The sequence below is a fragment of the Podarcis liolepis genome, assembly GCF_965112155.1.
Source record: "Podarcis liolepis genome assembly, chromosome: 15".
Taxonomy (NCBI): Eukaryota; Metazoa; Chordata; class Lepidosauria; order Squamata; family Lacertidae; genus Podarcis; species Podarcis liolepis.
The window spans coordinates 46,207,689-46,226,625 of NC_139566.1; the positions used below are offsets into that span (position 1 = coordinate 46,207,689).

At 47.4% G+C, this 18,937-nt stretch overlaps 1 protein-coding gene across 2 annotated transcripts in view; it reads right to left on the reverse strand.

Moving 5' to 3' along the window:
- The window catches only part of SEZ6L (seizure related 6 homolog like), a 148,786-nt gene that overhangs the window by 63,941 nt on the left and 65,908 nt on the right, over nt 1-18,937 (reverse strand). The window contains exons 2-4 of one of the 2 annotated variants that reach the window (XM_083476678.1): nt 7,910-8,085; nt 2,583-3,281; nt 1,371-1,504 (exon numbers count right to left, since the gene is read on the reverse strand). In XM_083476678.1, coding sequence (XP_083332804.1) covers nt 1,371-1,504; nt 2,583-3,281; nt 7,910-8,012 — 936 coding nt within the window. In that variant the 5' untranslated portion in view covers nt 8,013-8,085. The remainder of the gene's footprint in view (nt 1-1,370; nt 1,505-2,582; nt 3,282-7,909; nt 8,086-18,937) is intronic. The other variant, XM_083476679.1, reaches the window with a different exon arrangement.

Below are 18,937 nucleotides of genomic sequence, written 5' to 3' on the forward strand. Positions count from 1 at the left end.
AGACAGTTTCCGGGTCATGTGGCCAGCATGACTAAGCTGCTTCTGGCGAACCAGAACAGCACACAGAAACGCTGTTTACCTTCCCGCCAGAGCGGTACCTATTTATCTACCTGCACTTTGACGTGCTTTCGAGCAGCTAGGTTGGCAGGAGCAGGGACCAAGCAACGGGAGCTCACCCCGTCGTGGGGATTCGAACCTCCAACCTTCTGATTGGCAAGCCCTAGGCTCTGTGGTTTAACCCACAGCGCCACCCGCGTCCCTGCCATTAATATACAATGCCCTTAAGAACTTGGGACCAGTTTACCTGCGAGATCACCTCACCCCATATACGATGCCTGTTTGAATGCTTCAAACAGCAGAAGTGTTACAAAGGCTGCATAATCCCCGTTTTACATTTGTAAGAATTTAATATTTTAGTGTGGCATGTCAACTTTGGACATGTCTGATCATTCACGGCACTCTTTCAATGCCTGCTAAGAGCATTTTTGTTTAGACAAGCCTACCCACATGTTTAGAACGCTGACACAAGTTTTAATATGTTTTAGTTTATTGTTATTTTAATTTTTCAAAAGTCTTACATTGTTGTTATTAATTCTTCTTAGGAATCGTTTTATTACTATCTTTTTAGTAAACTGCTTTTTTAAGCAATCTAGCAGTGTATAATTTTTAAGAAATAAAAATGAAATAAATAAAACAAGTCCAATCCCCAATGGCAGCAGCATCTCCAGAGAACGCTGGGAGACACTCTCTGCCTGACCCTTGAGAGACCCTGTCAGTCCACAAAGACGAGACAGAGCGAGATGCACCGAGGGTCACACTCAGTAGATGGCAGCGTCCTACATTCCATGTAGCTCAGTATTGCCCACACTGACTAGCAGCTGCTCTCCAGGGTTTCAGTCTGGCAGAACTGCATCCCTACTTGTACCTGAAGATGCTGGGGATTGAATCTGGGACCTTCTGCACTCTAAGCAGGTGCTGTACCACTCGGCTATTCCTCCCTCCCCTCTGCATTTTTTCCTGTGCATCTGCTCCAACTGCCCCTACTAACCAGGCACAATGGGTATTTTTTACGATGTATGTACACTGTTTAGATATATATTACATGTTAGTTTTCCAAAATTAATTTCAACAATGGTGGTGATAAAGGAAAGGCACTCTGCACATGATCAGAGGCACTCTGCTTAAGCATTGCTGCTTTGCATGGTTCAGAGCTTACACAGAAAGCAAGACTTGAGGGCTCCAGCTCAAACTGAGCGCAGACCAGCTTTGACATTTGGGTCCAGGTTAGCCTAGTCAGGTGGGGGCTCGCACACTCACACCCACACCCTGATGTAGGCTAGGGCTGGGCTGCCTCCCTCTTGCATGCCTACCTGCAGTTCCACCCCATATCCAGTGTAGACAGTCACATTGTAGGTGCATTCCAGGAAACGGTTCCACGGCAGAGGTGGGTAGTCGGTTGAGTCTATGTATCCTTCCGGCTCGTAAAAATTCACGCCACAGAGAACTGGAAGGAAACTCCATGTTAATCATAGACTGACCTACCCCATAAAATGCATAACCAAATGTCCACTAAAGTCTAGGCTATAACCAACCAGGCACTAATTCCCCTTAAAAGATTCATTTGTTTGTTGTCAATTGTTGTCAGGGCTAATGCCCTCCATATAAACTTTACAATGCTTACTAAAAAATTAAGTAAAAGCATAATGTGCTTTGGGGAAAAAATGGGTTGGAGGCCTTGTTATTCCCCTTCCATCTAAGAGCCATACCACTCTACCCAGTTCTGGGAGTGGGTTGGGACAGTTAAATGCCAAAAGTAAAGGAGTGTTTAGTGGTGGGGAGGAGTCCATTTGGGATGGCAGGGCTGAGAAGGAGAAAGAGGCAGTGGTTTGCTTGGGACCCTTCCATGTTGTGGGACAGACTACAGCCCAGGCCAGAACAGAAACCAACATCTGGAGGTCCACAGATTCCCCATCCCTGGCTAACGCTGAGTGGCAGTGGCCCTCCAGGGTCTCAGGCAGAGGGTCTTTCCCAGACCTATGCAAAGCTGCTCCCATTTGCTTTCTGCAAGCAAAGCAATTATTCTGCTGATGCTCTGTGGCCTCTGTCAAATGCACATAGTTCCTCTCTTCATGCCTCTACCCTTCTGCCTTTGCCCTCCCCATCTGCTGTCCCAAAGACAAACGGCCGTTTAGCAAATGCACTGACCATCTGGCAAGTCAGCTGTCTCCCACTGCCCTGCAAATTTGTAATAAAGCAGCAGCTGTGACCACCCCAACTCTCAGAAGAGGGGCGGGTAACATGGTGCCCACTAGAGGTTGTTGGCCTCCAAGTTCTATCATCTCTGACCCTTCTTCACTGATGGGATTTGGAGTCCAGCATCCTCTGGAGGGAACCCCGTGGGCGACCCCTGCCTCAGAGTATGGGAAGGCAGAGGAATTTGGTAACAAGGGGAAATCCCCAGGGGGCACAGGCAGCCCCTGGAATGACTTTGGCTAACACCACTTTCCCTCCCTGCTGACTTCTTGTGTGCAAATCCAGCATTTCTGTCACAATGACATCATTGCAGAAGTAAGATGTCTTACTTGGAGTTTGCTCAGTGGTGATCACAGTGGGGGTGATGATGCTGGGTATGGCTGTGTCTCGGCTCTCCTTGGAAAAAGGCCCCCTCTTCGTTTCATCCTCTGGGCTCTTGACCGGAATCTGGGCTTCGCCCTCTGGAAAGGCAGCCACAAGCGGCTCTGTGGCTTTGGGGCCATGAAAGAAGGTCTGTGGGATTGTCGGCTGCATTGTAAATGGTGAGATTTGAAACAGGGAGTGACTGGTCACCTCACGGCTTCCTTTCCTGCTGCCCCATGAGGTCTGCTCTGGCGTTGTGGGCTTCTCCTTGTGAACTATAGCCATCATGTCATTGTTGTCTCCCCAAGTGTGCAAGTGGTCTCTGGAAAGGGATGCCCTTGATGTTGGCAGGCTGGGCTGGGCAGCAGCTGTGGTGGTTCTGAGTTTCTGATGTTTCCTGGCTGTGTTTCCTTGCTTGGAAGAGGATGGCTTCTTCTTGGAAGGTTGGATGTGTCTCGTGTTGGTGTAAGGGGGAGCTGTCAGTTTTGGGGACTCACCCATCTTATTCATTGGGAAAGCAAAGATGTCCTCTGTTGACAGAATGAGACTCTCAGGGGTAGGGTATCTTGACTCCATGTTCTCTCTTAGCAGTGTGTTGTTGGTGAACTCATCCGAGTGGTGTGGGGATGCCTTCAAAGAGTCCCTCTCCAATCCAGAGTTTATGCCTGTAACAGAAGGTCCAGAGAAAGAGACTTAAAAGCTCTGGCATGCATTAGGTACATTTGCATTGAAGGGGGTTGGACTAGTTGCCTCTTGGGGTCTTGGCAGAGGCCAGGAACACTTTGCTCATTTCATAGGATCATAAACTAGTAGAGTTGGAAGGGACCCCAAGGGTCAACCAGTCTAGCCCTCTGCAATGCAGGAATAACAGGTAAAGGTGGCTTTCTTCCAGACCTCTTGGCATCTGTAGCATTCCCAGCTTCAATGTAGCTTTGCCAGCCTGGGGCCCTGCAGCTGTTTTAAGAGCACAACTCTCATCAGCCCTAACATCCTCTGCCTGGGTTGGTTGGGGCTGGTGGCAACTGCAGGCCAAAACATTCGGAGAGAAAAGGCTACTCTAACGCCTCCAAAATATGGTGGGCAATGGCTTTCACTCAAGATCTGAATGTAGCCCCACATGCTGAACCTACTCAAGTTAAGCAAGACAGTTGACTTGGAAACTACCAGTAAGCTATGTCAAATCTCAGGTGCTTGCATCAAAACCCAGAGCTCTTTAAAAGCTCTTTCTCTGTATACAGATAGTGGGCATTTATTTCAATGTGAAAATAATAACAATTTATATGCTTGGTAGGAAAGCGCAGTATCCTCTTGGGTCAGGAAAACTTTGCCAACTTGGAACTGGTCCCAGAAAAGACATCTGAAGGCAGCCCTGTTTAGGGAAGTTTTTAATATTTGAAGTTTTATTCTGTTTTAGTCCTCTGTTGGTAGCCACCCAGAGTGTCTGGGGAATAAATAAAATCATCATCATCATCATCATCATCATCATCATCATCATCATCTTTGCTCAGTCAGAGATTTTCCATTTCTGGCATACTAATGGGTAATTTATTTGCTGTCTTAAAAAAAGGCCCTTCACCTGTGGTTTCACTTGGGGTTGAGGAGAAGTGCCACCTTCAAAAAGCAAATACAGAACCGCCACATGCACACACCAATCCACAGATACGACAAATCCCCTCCTGCATTTCAAGCCTCTCATTTCACCTCAACCCAAAGCAAAGAAGCCCACTTGCTTTCACAGAAAATCTTAAATTGAGTGAGATTTGGCCAGAGTGGGTTTAGCACTCTTCCCATGCACGTGCCATCAGACCAGAATGGCTAAATGGTTGTTTGTGCTCTTCCTCTACAGTTTTAATGCTTTTGCTTGAGCTGCTATGGCAAATTGTTTTCCATAAAAGAGGCTTTAGAAGTCACCTCTGTAGAGCACAGTGGGTGGGAAGAGAGCCCAGTGCCCCTCTTAGCTGCCCTGCCCTCAGTACAGAGAGGAAGCCAATAATAAAGAACAGCAGTGACAATGGCAGGCTGATGAGAAAAGTGGCATTCCACTGCCTTGCTGCCATAGCTCTCTTTCAGTGCTAAGGAAACTCTGGAAGGTCGGGGAAGTGTGCGTGGGTGATGGGGCTGCTGGCATTTTTGCAGTTCTGAATGGGCTCCTGGGTTCCAAGAGCAATCTCCATGCTGGGTGCCTGCACCAACCTACACACCACATCAGAAAGCCCACGCTAATGTTGCCAGGGGGTGCATCCAAGTGGAATCCCCCTAACCGAGCAATGCTCTCAAGGGAAAGCGACTGCAGGAACCCACTTGATGAAATAATTTCTGAGCTGGTTAAAATGGAAAAAACAAGGGAACTTGAATGTGCGCAAATAAAGAAACTTTCCTTTTGAACCCTTTCAGACTCCTGTGCCTCCTTCACCTTATCACGTTCCTTTATCTTTGAAAGGAGGCAGAACAGGGGGGAGATGAATGAGCATGCAAGGCAGGAAAAGGCTGCCTTCAAAATGACACTCCCCACCTTGTGGCTTTGAGCTGTCTGTGCTCCGGTTTGGTGGGAACAAGCATCTTTCTCCACACCCCACACCCCTTGATTTCTTTTTTAAAATATCAACTCCACCAGATATTGGGCTGCAGGCTCTTAATTTCTTAAGTAAATCAGTTGAATTGTTTAATCAAATTAGTTAATGCTCTCTAGGCCTAAACTCAGGACAGCACACTGAAAGGCAAATGTTCTTTCATTGCTGCAGACTTGGTGATTAAACTTTAAGAAAGGATAAAACATACATTGCAGGGTTTGCTGGGTAGTGATGATCAGTTTTGGTGAGGCATGGCACCCCCCCCACCCCCAGTAAAACACCCCATCCTCTGGAGCTTGTGGAGAAATTTCACTGTCCTGTTCCCCCCCCCCCCAACACACTTTGGCCAAATGGATTTTATGGTAAGGAGATGACATTAAATAAATGTCAGTCTCTTGTCAGGCCCTCAAACAAGTACCAAGCAGATGCTGCTCCTCCTCCTCTTCTAACTTGCCTTCAGAGCTGTGTTATGGCAAGGGCGAGGGCCATTTGGGCTGGTGGTCACCGGCTGGAGTAAGTAGAGTGTCTGTGCCAGAACCACCTTTGGCTTCTCCTTGCCATCCTTGGCCAGCAATCAATGGATTTGGGAAGTTTCCTGAATGTAATAAGTTATTGAAACCCACGTTGGAAACCTGTGAAATCCATACATTGTGTCAGTTCATTGATTGGTGCTTTTTTGTTTGATGTTTTGAATAGAATTTATTCTCACTGTAAAATAATTGATGGCCAGAGAACATTTGGTGTTGCCCTGAGAAAGCAGCAAGGAATTGTTGAGTACCCAGGATGTAGGGGACTCGAGCATCAGATCTTGCTGGGTGTTGGTGTCACTGGCAGGCAGCAGAAGCATTTCTTGGCTGAGTATGAAAACCTCAGCGCCTGTGTGGTCTGGACCTTTTCCAAAGCTGCAGGTGCTCAAGCTCTCCCCGCTGGAAACAGAAGGAAGAGGTTGCCATTTCTTTGATAAAAGCGGCTTTATCTCATTAGTCTTAAGAACTAAATCATAATCTTGTTGCAATTAATTACATAAACACCAGGCAAGGATGGGAGTGATAATCAGGAAGGCAGGAAATGCTGATGGAATTGGCAGATTCCCTGCAAGGCAGTAAGCTGAAGGATTTGTGGTGCATTAGCGAACATGCAGAGAATTGCCAAAATCTGGTGGAAGGGGGATACATTATCTCTCTGAAATTTGCAAGATGGAGACATTTCTGTGGCCAGCAGAAGTGACTAGGAGCTTTGCAATTGCTAATCCTGCTCATTCTAGCATACCTACAATTTGAGGTGGGGGATAAATTCATTTGACAAATTTGTACTTCCCGAATAAATAGGTAAACAGAAATGCCTGTTTCTGTCGTGGGTCTCCAAACCGCCCAAATGCCTTGTTGATCCAAAGGATGCAGACAAATATGCCTGTGTAAGAGGAAAGTGTTCTGGTGAAAATAATGCACAGAAATGAATTGCATTAAGGAAAACTGAAATGTGTATATACACAAAATGTGTCCAGATGCTTATGTGAACTCTTCTTCTTTGAAAAAAATTGCCTGAATTAGGCCAATGGCTCATCCTGTTTTCACAGCGGTCACCCAGATGCTTGTAGGAATCCCACAAGCAGGACCTGGGCACAAGAGTCATCTTTCCTCCTGAGGTTTCCAACAGCTGGCATTCAGAGGCATTGCTGAGATCAGCTGTGGTGGTGTAGAACATGGTGCCCGCGCAATTTCCAACCTGATAGGCAGAATTTCAGTGGCAAGAGCAGAGAAAGGCCCACTGGTGTGTGTGTCATTCCTAATGACTGGGTAATGGGTAAGGAGCCCATCACAGTGAGGGATGGAGAGGCAGTCTTTTGCTGCTGTTGATCCTCTTGGATTTTCTAGATGGCTCTGCTCCACTCAGCAGCACTGTGAGGAATGAGCTCTGGAAACCCATTACCCTGAAATTGAGCTATTTCCTAGGAATGCAAGAAGCTGTTAAGGGAAATAAATGGCTCCTTTCACTAGTTTTCTTTCAGTAAATGGCTCAGCCAAAGAAACAGGCAGCTCCTGCTGCATTCGACCAAAACTGATGATGGGAGATGGCAGCTCTGGGTCTAGCAGGAGGGGAAGCTAGAGGGAGTTGGGAGAAGCCACCTCCTCACTCTATGCCAAAAAAGTCCTCCCTACTACTTTCCAGATGGACCGGATTCCCTCCTCTTGGGGTACAATGGCTGGATCAGGCCAAAGGGGGCCTATCTAGTCCACAATTCTGTTCTCACAGCAGCCAACGATGCAAAGCTTGTCACCAACATCACGAGCAAAAGGCTGAGGCCACTAGTCCTGGTCTTCCTCAGAGCAGACCCATTGAAAGGAATGGGCACCTTTGGTCCATTTATTTCAATGGCTCAGCCTTTGGGTCAAATTAGCATTGGGTACCACCCAATACAGAGTCATCACGACTGATAGGAACTGATAGCCTCCTCCTCAGATTGGCCTAATCACATTTTAAAGCCATCTGTGTTGGGGGCCATCCTTACATCATGCGCCACAGGAACTCAGAAGTGCAGGTGCAGTGCTGAGAGCAAAGAAACCTTGATTCTGTGTCCACCTCCCACCTCTGTGCAGGGTCTGTCATGGAGGAATCTTGCAAGGACAGAGCCAGACTACATTTCTCCAGCAAATCCAGCAGAGGGGAGTCCTTCGCTCCCTCTGGTCCTGAGGCAGTCTGTTCCGCAGCCAAACAGTCCTTACCCTTAGGATGTTTCTCTGAATCTTTCATCAGAATTGCTTTGCTGCCATTTCTGCCAAGTTGTCCTAGTCCTGCTCTCTGGAGTGACCAAGAAGTCTGCTCCATCTTCTGTGTGACAGTCTGCAGGGACGCCTTGCTTTTGAGGTGAGCGTGGTCATGCTGGGGCTATCCAAAGTATCTGTAGGGCACCAGGTTTGCAAAGGCTGCATTAAATAATCACCTCAATATTTGGAGTTAACATGCTTAGCCAAGTCAGGTTACTCATGAGCCAGGTCCAGGGTTCCAGTATTAATTTACAAAGCCCTGAACAACCTAGGTCCCAGGTACCTCAGGGATCACCTGAACCCTTGCAAGCATCCCAGCTTGATCACCAAGATCAGCCGCAGGAGCATTGCTGGTTGTTCCCTGAGTTGGTGAGGCTCACTTGATAACTATCAGAAACTGAGCCTGAAGTGTCATCGGCCCAGTCCTGTGGAACTCTTTCCCACTGGAGATTCAGTGTGCACCTTCTATGCCAACTTTTAAATGTCTGCTGAAAACTTTTCTATTCCCCCAGGCCTACACAGGAAATTAAGAGCACATTCTTCCACAATGGTGAACTGGTGTCATGTTTTTATTGCTATAACCCCTTTCCCCCATATAGAGACAGTGGTGTAAAAATATTGAAATAAATAAATAGGGCACTGGTGGAGGAGCACACTGTACCCAGGATGTAATTACACCAAGACTCTGTGCTTGGAAAACAATAAAGCTAAGTTTGTTAAAGGAAATACCGTACATGCTTGATAGGCAAGATCTTATTACAGTCCAAGTACGGTAGAGCCTAGGCCTGCTCTTTATTCTCAGCAGGAGAGACACAGAAAGGCATCTCCTCTCCTGGATCTCTTAGGGTGGGAGGTTGGGGGAAGAGGGGGAAGTTCCCAGGGGAGGGCTGGGAGGGTTCACCCTCCTTTGTGTGGAACAAGGGTTAAGATACAATTTTGATAGAGGGCTTTGTATTTTCTTTCACTTTTCTTCCTTTCTATTTTCTCTTTTCTTTTTAGTTTTGCTCTTTTTAAATTTAGATTAGGTTTGCTTTTATTAAATTTTATGCTGAAATTTTTAAATAAAATTTATCGAACATTGAGGGGGGGGGGGCAAATATGTCTTCTCTCCCAAGGTGAGCAAGGAGGAGGAAGGCGAGGAAATGAGGTCAGCAGCAGTTCCTCTCTCTAGCTATACCCATCCATACCCATCCATGCAGACACATCAAGCTACAGGGCAAACCGAGTTGCATCCCAACACAACCACTGTTTCTGTACCTACTGCCATTCACTCTGAGTGCATTAACACTAATTGTGCAGCACTGAAGTGCACCAAAGTGTTGGAAGGAGATAGAATAACACAATAAAGAAAGAAAACTTTTTCTCCCCCTTTGCTTACCTCAGCCTGCGAGGTTTGTTTGCTATGTGCATTAAAGTCATTTTCAAAATCCTTTAATGAACTAATTTATGAGAAAGGAAGGGGGATTAAAATTTATTTCTGAAAAGCAGTGTGTTCCCCCCACCTACCCACTCAGTGGAGGTAAAAACGCTTCCCAAGATTGTTATTTAAAATGGTTGTTGCCATTTAAAATAATATGACTAATTTCTCATTAGAGCCTTTGCTAGAAAGCACTGGAATGTGCCGCCTCTTCAACAAGGCATGAAATGAAAAATGTAGCACCACGAGCCCATGATGAGATCCATTCAAACCCCTTAATTTCCTAAAGACACTCTTGTTGGTTGACTCTGCGGGATGAAGTTGGTTCATACTGAAGCCAGAAAGAGTGGCTCCCCCATTAGCCACCCCCCCACCTCAACTCCATGAGGATCCAAGCAGGGGCCTCGACGTTTTGCTGCCTGAGGTGGGGCAGCCAAGAAGGACTCCCCCATCTCCCTAGGCCCCCCAGGCCACGAGGCCAGCCCACAGGCCCAGCTTGCTTAGCATTCCCTTCCCCCAGGCTGGTTGCCTCCTATCTCGCTAGCCTTCCCCATCCGGAGACCCCCCACAAGCCCACCGGCAGGGCATGAAAGCGACAGCCCTCAATCTCTCCCTGTAACCCTTAAGAAGTCCTGCTGGGTCCAAGGCACAGCTAGCCCAGCAGCTGATGGGAAGCTCCCAAGCAGGACAGGAACTTGTGGCAGGGAGCTGCTGGGAGCCTTATTTGCTGTGACAATTGCTACATCCCTTTAAGAAACCACCTGCCTCCTGGCAAACTTTCTGAGATTGGCAGAAGAGGCCTTCTTGGTAGTTCCACCATCCTCAGAAGCTTGGGGGCTGGGGGCTCAAGGGAATAAGAGGGCCTTCTCTGTGGTGGCCCCCAAGCTTGGGAAATCCTTTCCTAGAAAGTTACATCTGGAAGTCTCATTGTACAGGGAATGCTGAAAGTGCACCTCTTTCCCTCAACCCTCTCAAGATGTGTGTTTTCAAGACCCGCCTTATTTCTGAGATTATTTCAAACTGCTTTTAATATTGGGCTTTGTGTTGTTACCTGCCCTGGGACCTTACAGTGAAGAGTGAATAAGAACAACAACAACAGCAGCAGCAGCAGCAGCAGCAGCAACAACAACAACAACAACAACAACAACAACAACAACAACAACCGTTGTCTTATGGGAGTGAATGCCACAATTTAACTCTGTGCTATGTGTCAAAGTCCTTCGTTTTGTCTCCTGAATTTTCCAACAACATTCTTTGGCTACAGAGGGGAGGACCCAAATCAATGGATTCCAATGGCAAGAAAGGTGATTTTGACTGAACCCTGGGAAGAATTTTCTGAGGGCAACAATCATTGGGCAGTGGAACAGACTCCCTCTGAAGGTGGGGGACTCTCCTTCACTAGAGAACAAAAATGTATCCATACAGGACGGAATAAATAAAAAAAATTGTCCAGTAGCACCTTAGAGACCAACTCAGTTTGTTCTGGGTATAAGCTTCCATGTGCATGCACACATCGTCTCAGGAATTGGGTAATCACCATCTCAAAGGAATGGGCAGACTACCAGGAAAGGCAATCAGATAAGGCATTATCAGATAACCTGACAACATTCAAATTTCTGTTGTAGACTGCCTTTTCTCCTATCATACACCCTCCCCCAGCGGCAACTCCATGGGCTCATTGGATCTCCTCCAACTTCTTCCTGCTCGGTGGAGAAGTTGGCTCTGGGCTAGGCTCCTCTTTTCTGGTAGTTAATCCTATCTCTTCCTGACTACTTCCTTCACTGGAAGCTGGCTGGGCTGGCTCATTCATGACAGGAGGCTTCCGAGGCCAAGGAGGAGGGGGCTTCAAAAGAGGGGGGAAAGGCTATAGTAGAGCCCCACAGACATGAAGGTGTCTTCATCTGCCAGGGAAAGGAAGATGCACTGGTCACACACAACATGGAGCCTTGGTGAGTCTGTTTACAGAGAGAAGAGGGTTTCTGAGGACAATGGCAAACTGAAGGTGGAATGCTGCACCTGGAAGCCCTTCTGCTCCAAGTTGGTTTGTGCACAGACAGCTTTCCGGGTCATTGGCCAGCATGACTAAACTGCTTCTGCCGCACAGGACATCTGAGTACCAGGGTGCACAGAAACACCATTTACCTTCCTGCCACAGCAGTACCTATTTCTCTACTTGCACTGGCATGCTTTCGAACTGCTAGATCGGCAGGAGCTGGGAAAGAGCAAGGGGTGCTCACCCTCTTGCATGGATTCGAACTGCCAATCATTTTGTGTTCAACAATCCCAAGAAGCTCAGTGGGATCAGCAATCCCAAGAGGCTCAGTGGTTTAGATCACAGTGCCAATCACATCCCTACAATTAGCAATAGCTCAACAGTGGAAGAACCAGACTGAAATACCCCATAACATATGGGAAAATAATTTCTGGGATACAGCAATATCTGAGCATCTCACCAGACACAGGAGGGCAATTAAAAGCGTAACAAATAGAGATACCTTCCAGGAAATGTGGACCCCTTTTGTTAACTATGTTAATGACAAAAATCATGACCATTCAATATTCAATATTCTCTGTGGAAAGGTTACATTAAGTAATATGTTTGAACACTGCATGTGTAAGTTTATGTCTAGAGTCAATAGATAGAATAAACACCATTAGATGTACTGCTGGATAAGTGTTTAATGGTTCCTATATTTGTATTTGTTTAAAAACCAATAAAAACTAGTTTTAGTTTTTTTAATGTGCTGCTTGAAAAAGTGCTTTCTTTTCTCTGTCCTTCAGCTTCCTTGGATGTCCACATGTTCCAACATTAGAATGACGCAGCTGTTCTTCAGTCCTGCCACAGGGCTTGCAGTGCTCCTCCATCAGGCTGCCTTGCCTAAATTTGGCGCGTCCTCCTCCGACTCCTTCCTTCTATCTGTCCCCAAGCAACACACTTGTTTCTCTTCCTCTTAATTCAGCCTTCCCCACCTCAATTTGTATTCAACTTGCACAGTTGCCTGCAGAGATCCACATTAGGAGGCAAAAAGGCTTGCATCTCTAATGTGCTGGGAGCCTCTCTCTCCGTGTGTCTGACTGCAATTCAGGTGAAGGGGTGATCTTAAGCTGAGGTGGGGCAAGATTTATAAGCAGAGGAAGTTCAGTGAATGTGTGCATACAGAGGAAGGGCAAACCATGGGCAGGGAGTGAGGTAAAGGAGTTAGTCAATAAATACACCATGAAGAAATGGAAGAAATGGAGCAGGAAGACTACTGTAGCCCACCCAGGAGGGACATAGATAAGTGAGGCACAAAAATAGACTCGGGAGATGGGGAGGGGCATGGAAGTGTGCAAACATTTGTGGGCTGCAAATTCTGCCCTTCCCCTATTCCTCATTCCACAGCCTATTCACCATGTTATATAGTTATAGAACAGCAAGCATGTGGCTAAGCTTTAGTTTTGCCACCTCGGGGTTTGAGAAGGCCCAAGGCAAGACCCCCTCTATGAGGGCATACCAGCTAGGCTTGCCAGACCTCCAGGCCTGACTGGAAGTCTCCAGGTTTGCCTGGACCCCTTCAGGTGGCAGCTTGAAGCTCTAGGTGGGCGAGAGTGCCTTGAAGAAGAGGAGGAGGAGGAGATGACTGTGTGCAGCTTGCAGGCTTCAGCCTGGCAGGAGCTGGCTGCAAATTGTTGCATGTACAACTGGAGAGGTTTCCCCCCTCCTCTGTTTCCTCCTCCCATCTCCCAATTAACCTCCATCTCCAGGGCTCAGTGATGGGAGGGAGCACAGAGGAAGAATCACTGGGGCCTACCACTCTGTCTCAAGTTTGAATGCTGAAATCTCGGTGTTATGTACTAAAGTTCTCACCCTGGGCCAGCAGGGGGATAGTGTAGATAGTTTTCACTCAGGTCCACGTCAGTTATTTTAGGCGGGAAACCCTGGGTTGTTGCTGCTACAATGTTGATAGCCGGCTGCCTATAAAAGCAGGCCGGCTGAGCTGTTTGCTGTTCAGTTCTGTCCAGCTTACAATAAAGAGCTTCTCTGGAGAAATCACTGTGTCATCTGCTATGTTCGCCCACAACTTAACACTGGCGACGAGGATGGGATTGATGGACATCAGAGGACAGCCAGATGCAGCCACCTCTGAGCAGAGCTGAATCACTGAGCTGAATCACTGAGCGAAATCACTGAACAGAACCAATTCAGAGCTGACTGTTCTGGCTAGAGCACGGTGTTCCATCCATCACCCTTCACGCCGGCATCGGAATCATGGCTTCACTTGTGCCTCTACCGCCGTTTGCGCCAGCCTCTGAATCATGGGACTCCTACCTCGCTCGGTTCGACTGCTACCTCCAAGCCAACGAGCTGACGCAAGTATCACAGGAGCGTAAGCAGGGCCTATTCCTCAGCCTCTGTGGGCCTGAGGTGTTTGAGATGGCCCGAGCATTGGTTGCGCCTGAAGCAGTCCAGGCAACACCGTGAGACACGATCCAAGAGAAGCTCCGCAACCACTACGCACCAAAGCCGTCCAAGATTGCTGCCCGTTCAAGGCTTGGTTTAACGTAAGTCATTATTCCTCTCTTTTTTTACTTCATCTGAGGAGATAAATGCAAATCCTAACTTTGGGTTTATCAGAACTTTTCTATGGTTTCTGTTGACATGCGTTTCTTGTAAACATATGATATCAAGCTTTTTTCACCAATACATGTTCTATATTGTTTCTCTTTTTCTTTTGATTTAATCCATTTACATTCCATGACAGTAATGCTAAATTTGTATTTTATTCGTTAAAACAAACAAAAATAATTACAGTAAGAAAATTTTAATAATAGCGTGCAGTAGATTTTGTTGGAGTTTCTAGTCACTTTCAGAATTTCGCTCCAGAACCACAGGTTTAGGACTGGAGTCACCATCTTTTCTGTGTCTTTGTCCTCCTAACTCCTTCCAATATTTCCTCCACAAAATATTGGCGTCCTCAATTGTTTCTAGTTTTCTCCTTTTCCATTTAAAATTGAAGGAAATTTCTTCCAGGAATTCCCACTTATAAAATATTGATTTTGCTTTAAGAGCTTTGGTCAGAACCTGGAATTTATTTCTTTTTTTAGTAGATGGGGTGGTATTTCTTTCAGAATTATGATTTCATTTCCCTCGATTTTAAATTTTCTTTGGCCTCTTGTTTATAAAATTTGGTTTTTTAATTTGTTCGAAGTGAATGTAATTAGACAATCTCCCAGCCATTTATTTGCCCTGGCTTCTTTTTAAAATTTACTCTAAATACAATCTTGGTTTTTTTTATTATTTCCTATTCTTCCAAGTCTAACTAAGTGGCCAGTACCTTTAATAATTATTGTTTGTATATTTTCCTCTGGGGTTTCTGGGACCCCCAATAGAGTTTTTTCTCTAGTCTGCATCTGTAGAATAGCCATTGCGTCCCATGTTGCTTCTTGCATTATTTTAAATGCTTCATTTTCCTCTTTAGTCCTTTCCCATTTTTTCTTGTTTTCTCTAAATTCTATTGAGGATTTTTTTGGATGTTTCTTCCATATTTTGTGTTTTATTTTGTAGTTCATGCACTGTTTTTGTTAGTTCATTATTTTTTCCAGTAAGGTCATTTATGTTTTTTTCAGTTCTACAATTGATTTTGTGTTTTCGTCAATTTTGCTACCCATCCTATCTAATTTATCATTGATTCCTTTAACCTTCTCACTCAACTCTGTTTTTAATTAACTAAAGTCTTTTTTCATGTCTCCTGTATCACTTTTCAAACTCCAAATTATTTATTTTAAATCCATGTCAGAATCAAATCCAGAATTCCTCCTTCCGTGCTGTTGTGCATAGAAGATGTGGGGTTTTTTTGATGGCAGCATATTTGCCCTTATATCTTCCATTTTTTTAATTTCAGTATTTTGTTATTTTGGTATTTCAGTATTTTTTGGGGGGATTTCAGAATTTCCTTTTTGAATTAAATCCCTTAATTTCAAAAATACTCCACAGTTCGTTATTACCTGTCAGGGAACTGCCATCAGAGGCAAGAGGAGAGGTAAGACACTCCAATGATGCAGGGGAGGGAACTAGCAAGGAGAGAGAGAGAGCTTCCGCTGGGGAAGGAAATCCAGGGGACACCAGGGAGAAAGGGGAGGCTGAGAGTACTGCGGAGGGGAGGCTCCAAGACTCTTCCAGTGAAATCAGCGGAGAGAGCACAGGACCTCCGCTTGGCACGCCCACGCTGAGAATCTAGGAGGAGACTTGGCGTCAAAGAATTTCTATGTTGGAGGAAGTTTAGGAGACGCCCACTCACGGATTCTGCCAGTGACTAAGACAGTCGCGTTGTAAGGGCTGTCAAACCAGGGAAAGGTTTAGCTATACGACCAGCTTGGAGCAGTTTGCAGTTTATGCAGAAGCAACCCCAATTCCCATTACAGCAATCCGTGAGTCCCCAGTTGCTTGTGCGCGGAATAGCAGAGGCAGCATCATGAGTCAAGCTGAAGGAGCAGGCGCCGGAGAGGGAGCCAGGAGAGAACCAACTCTTGAAGAGAGAAACAGAGATTTGGAGCAGCAACTGGCTATACTAGCGGCGCGGCTAGATGAAAGGCAGACTCAGGATGCCCAGGGGAAGCCCACCCCCATCGCAAGGAAGGTACCGGGACTAGTGCAGAAGTTTTCAGGCAACCCCAGAGATTATAATGCATTTAAGACAGAAGTGCAATACGCGCTGGACCTGCAGTATGGGGACTTTGTAGACGATGGGGGGAGAGTCGCTTTTGTGATTGGGCATCTGGAAGGCGGGGCCAGAGAATGGATTAGGCCCTTAATGGCATCGGAGAATGCCGCCTTAAAGGACTTGAGGAAATTTTTTAGCGCCATGGACCATATGTTCTCGAGTGATGTGGAGCAAAGCGTGACACGCAAAGAGCTGATGGGGTGCAAACAAGGGAACCAATCAGTGAGAGAGTACTGGTTATGATTTGCAATGCTAATCCACAAACTCGGGTGGGAACTGGGTTCAGAACCAGTGCAAATGTTATTTGAGGAAGGCTTATCCCCTTGGGTAAAAGATGAACTTTCCTGCTCGCCCCACCCGCAATCGATGGACCAGCTGACTAAAATGGCGCTTGCTGTGGGAGTACGCCAAGAGGCGCGTGCTCTGGAAAGGCGGGAAGGGAGAGTGGAGCGTTGGCATGACAATCGCATTCCAGACGTGCCTGAGCAACCTGCGCTGCCCGCGACGCCCATGGAACCAATGGAAATTGGAGGAGTGTGCGTGCGCGGGGTTTCAAACTTTGGCGAGGTTTGCAAGAAGGAAGGGAAAACGACCAAGAAGTGTTTTCTCTGCCAACAGCAGGGACATTTTGCCAGAGTCTGCCCTCAGAGGACGGCGTGGCAAGGAATGGTGGGGGCAGCTGGTGGTGAGCAGGAGCAGAGAAACGGTAATGCTTGGCTGCAGGAGAGCGGGCACAGCAGCCAGGCGAGCAACCAGTGAATGTGCCCAAACCAGATCCCCCCGGGCAGCCATAGCCATAGAGGTGGTGTTAGAACTCCCTAATGGACACCCTATTAAGGTGAAGGCATTGCTGGATTCTGGCAGCTCTTGCAACTTCTTTAGCAGGGATTTTGCACTAGAACACCAGCTCCACGTGGTGCCTCTAGAACAGTGTTTCCCAACCTTTTTTGGGCAAAGGCACACTTGTTTCATGAAAAAAATCTCGAGGCACACCACCATGCCAGATGGGGAAAGGTCACTTTTTACTTATGTAAAAAAAAAATAAAAAAATAGTAACAGCATAGAAGGTAATGGTTAGGCTAGCATCCCTCTTCCAAATATGCTAGGTTTTTATTTGCAGGGACTGTTCTACATGGGAAAGCATTCAGCACTGTCATTCTCCCATCTGCCATCTGAATTGGTACTATTCTGGGTCAACTTACTCTGCTGCATGTGTAGATGAAAATGGCACCAAGTGTGGGGGAGGGGGCAGAACAGGTTTCAGATACAGGATATTAAGCATACACGTACTTCAGATTGAACTGGTTGCTTGCTTTGCAAGTTTTCATTTCCCAAATGACTGCCTTGGCAAGCGCAATACCTACCAGGCTCAACGCCGGTCTCGCGCTGCCGCTTCCCGCGCTCTCAAGGACCCGGGAGGAGGAAGGCGTGAAGGGAATCCCGAAGGCGCGAAAACCTCGCGCATGCGCAGGCCTTCCGCCTGCGACAGCCCAGTAGGCCGGCCGAAGCGAGCGGTGATGGGATGTGGGAGCTCGCTCGCTCGCCGCCCCGCGTGTGCCTATGTGGGGCACGTTACAGCCCCGTGACGTCAGCGCCACGCAGGCAGCCAGGCAGGCAGACGGCGAGAGCCCCGCGCTGGGCGGCCTCTCCTTGCCGCCGCCGCCCCGCCTCCCTCCCACGGCACACCAGGCAACGTCTCGCGGCACACTAGTGTGCCGCGGAACACCGGTTGGGAAACACTGCTCTAGAACACCCCCTGCAAGTAACAACCATTGATGGGAGAGAACTCTTGGGGGGGGGGAGTGACCCACCAGACCCCTCCCATGAAAATGAGAGTCTCCAGACACACTGAGACAATTGCCTTTCACGTTGCCACATTAGCCGGGCCACCAATCATACTGGGAATGAGCTGGCTGGCACTGCACGATCCAGTAGTGGGGTGGCACCAGCAGACAGTCACCTTTAGGTCAGCTCACTGCGTAGAGCACTGCCACGAAGGGGAAGCCCCGAGGATGGCAGTAGCTAGGGTGGCAGGGATGGCGGTGGGAGAAAAGGGGAGAGTACCACCTCAGTATGCAGACCTGGAAGAAGTCTTTAGTGAGAAAGAGGCGGATAGACTGCCCCCTCACAGGCCCTTTGACTGTCAGATCAACCTACTCCCAGGGGCTCAGTTACCAGTGGGTAAGCTGTACGCCATGTCGGACAGGGAGATGCAGGAGTTGCGGAAGTTCATTGACAAGAACCTGAAGAGGGGCTTCATACGAGAATCAAGGGTGGTGGTGGGCAGTCCAGTGTTCTTTGTGGACAAAAGAGCTCCAAAGAGCCCAGATTGGTCGTAGATTACCGGGCGGTGAACCGGGTATCAGAACCAGTGACCTTCCCTATGCCCAGAATTGATGACATTTTGGTCGGTATGGAAAGGGAAGGTCTTTACCAAGCTGGACCTTCGGGGGGCGTACAATTTGATAAGGATGAGAGAGGGGGACGAATGGAAAACCACTATGTTCACCCCTCTGGGGGCCTTTGAGTACCTAGTTATGCCCTTCGGATTACAATCTGGTTCGTCCTGCTTTCAAGCTTTCATGCACCACGTGTTGGGGTCCCTGCTGTACAAGAATTGCGTGGCTTTCCTAGACGACGTGCTAATCTACTCGGAGAAGAAGGAGCAGCATGTTAAGGATGTCAGGGAAGTGCTGAAGAGGCTGCAGGAGCACCAGCTGTGGGTCAAACTGGAGAAATGCCAATTCCACGCCCGAGAGGTTGAGTTCCTGGGCTACAGGTTGTCGGACAAAGGCTTAGCAATGGACCCAGGCAAGGTGCAGGCGGTACTAGAATGGAAGACTCCCAAGACCCGGAAGGACATGCAGA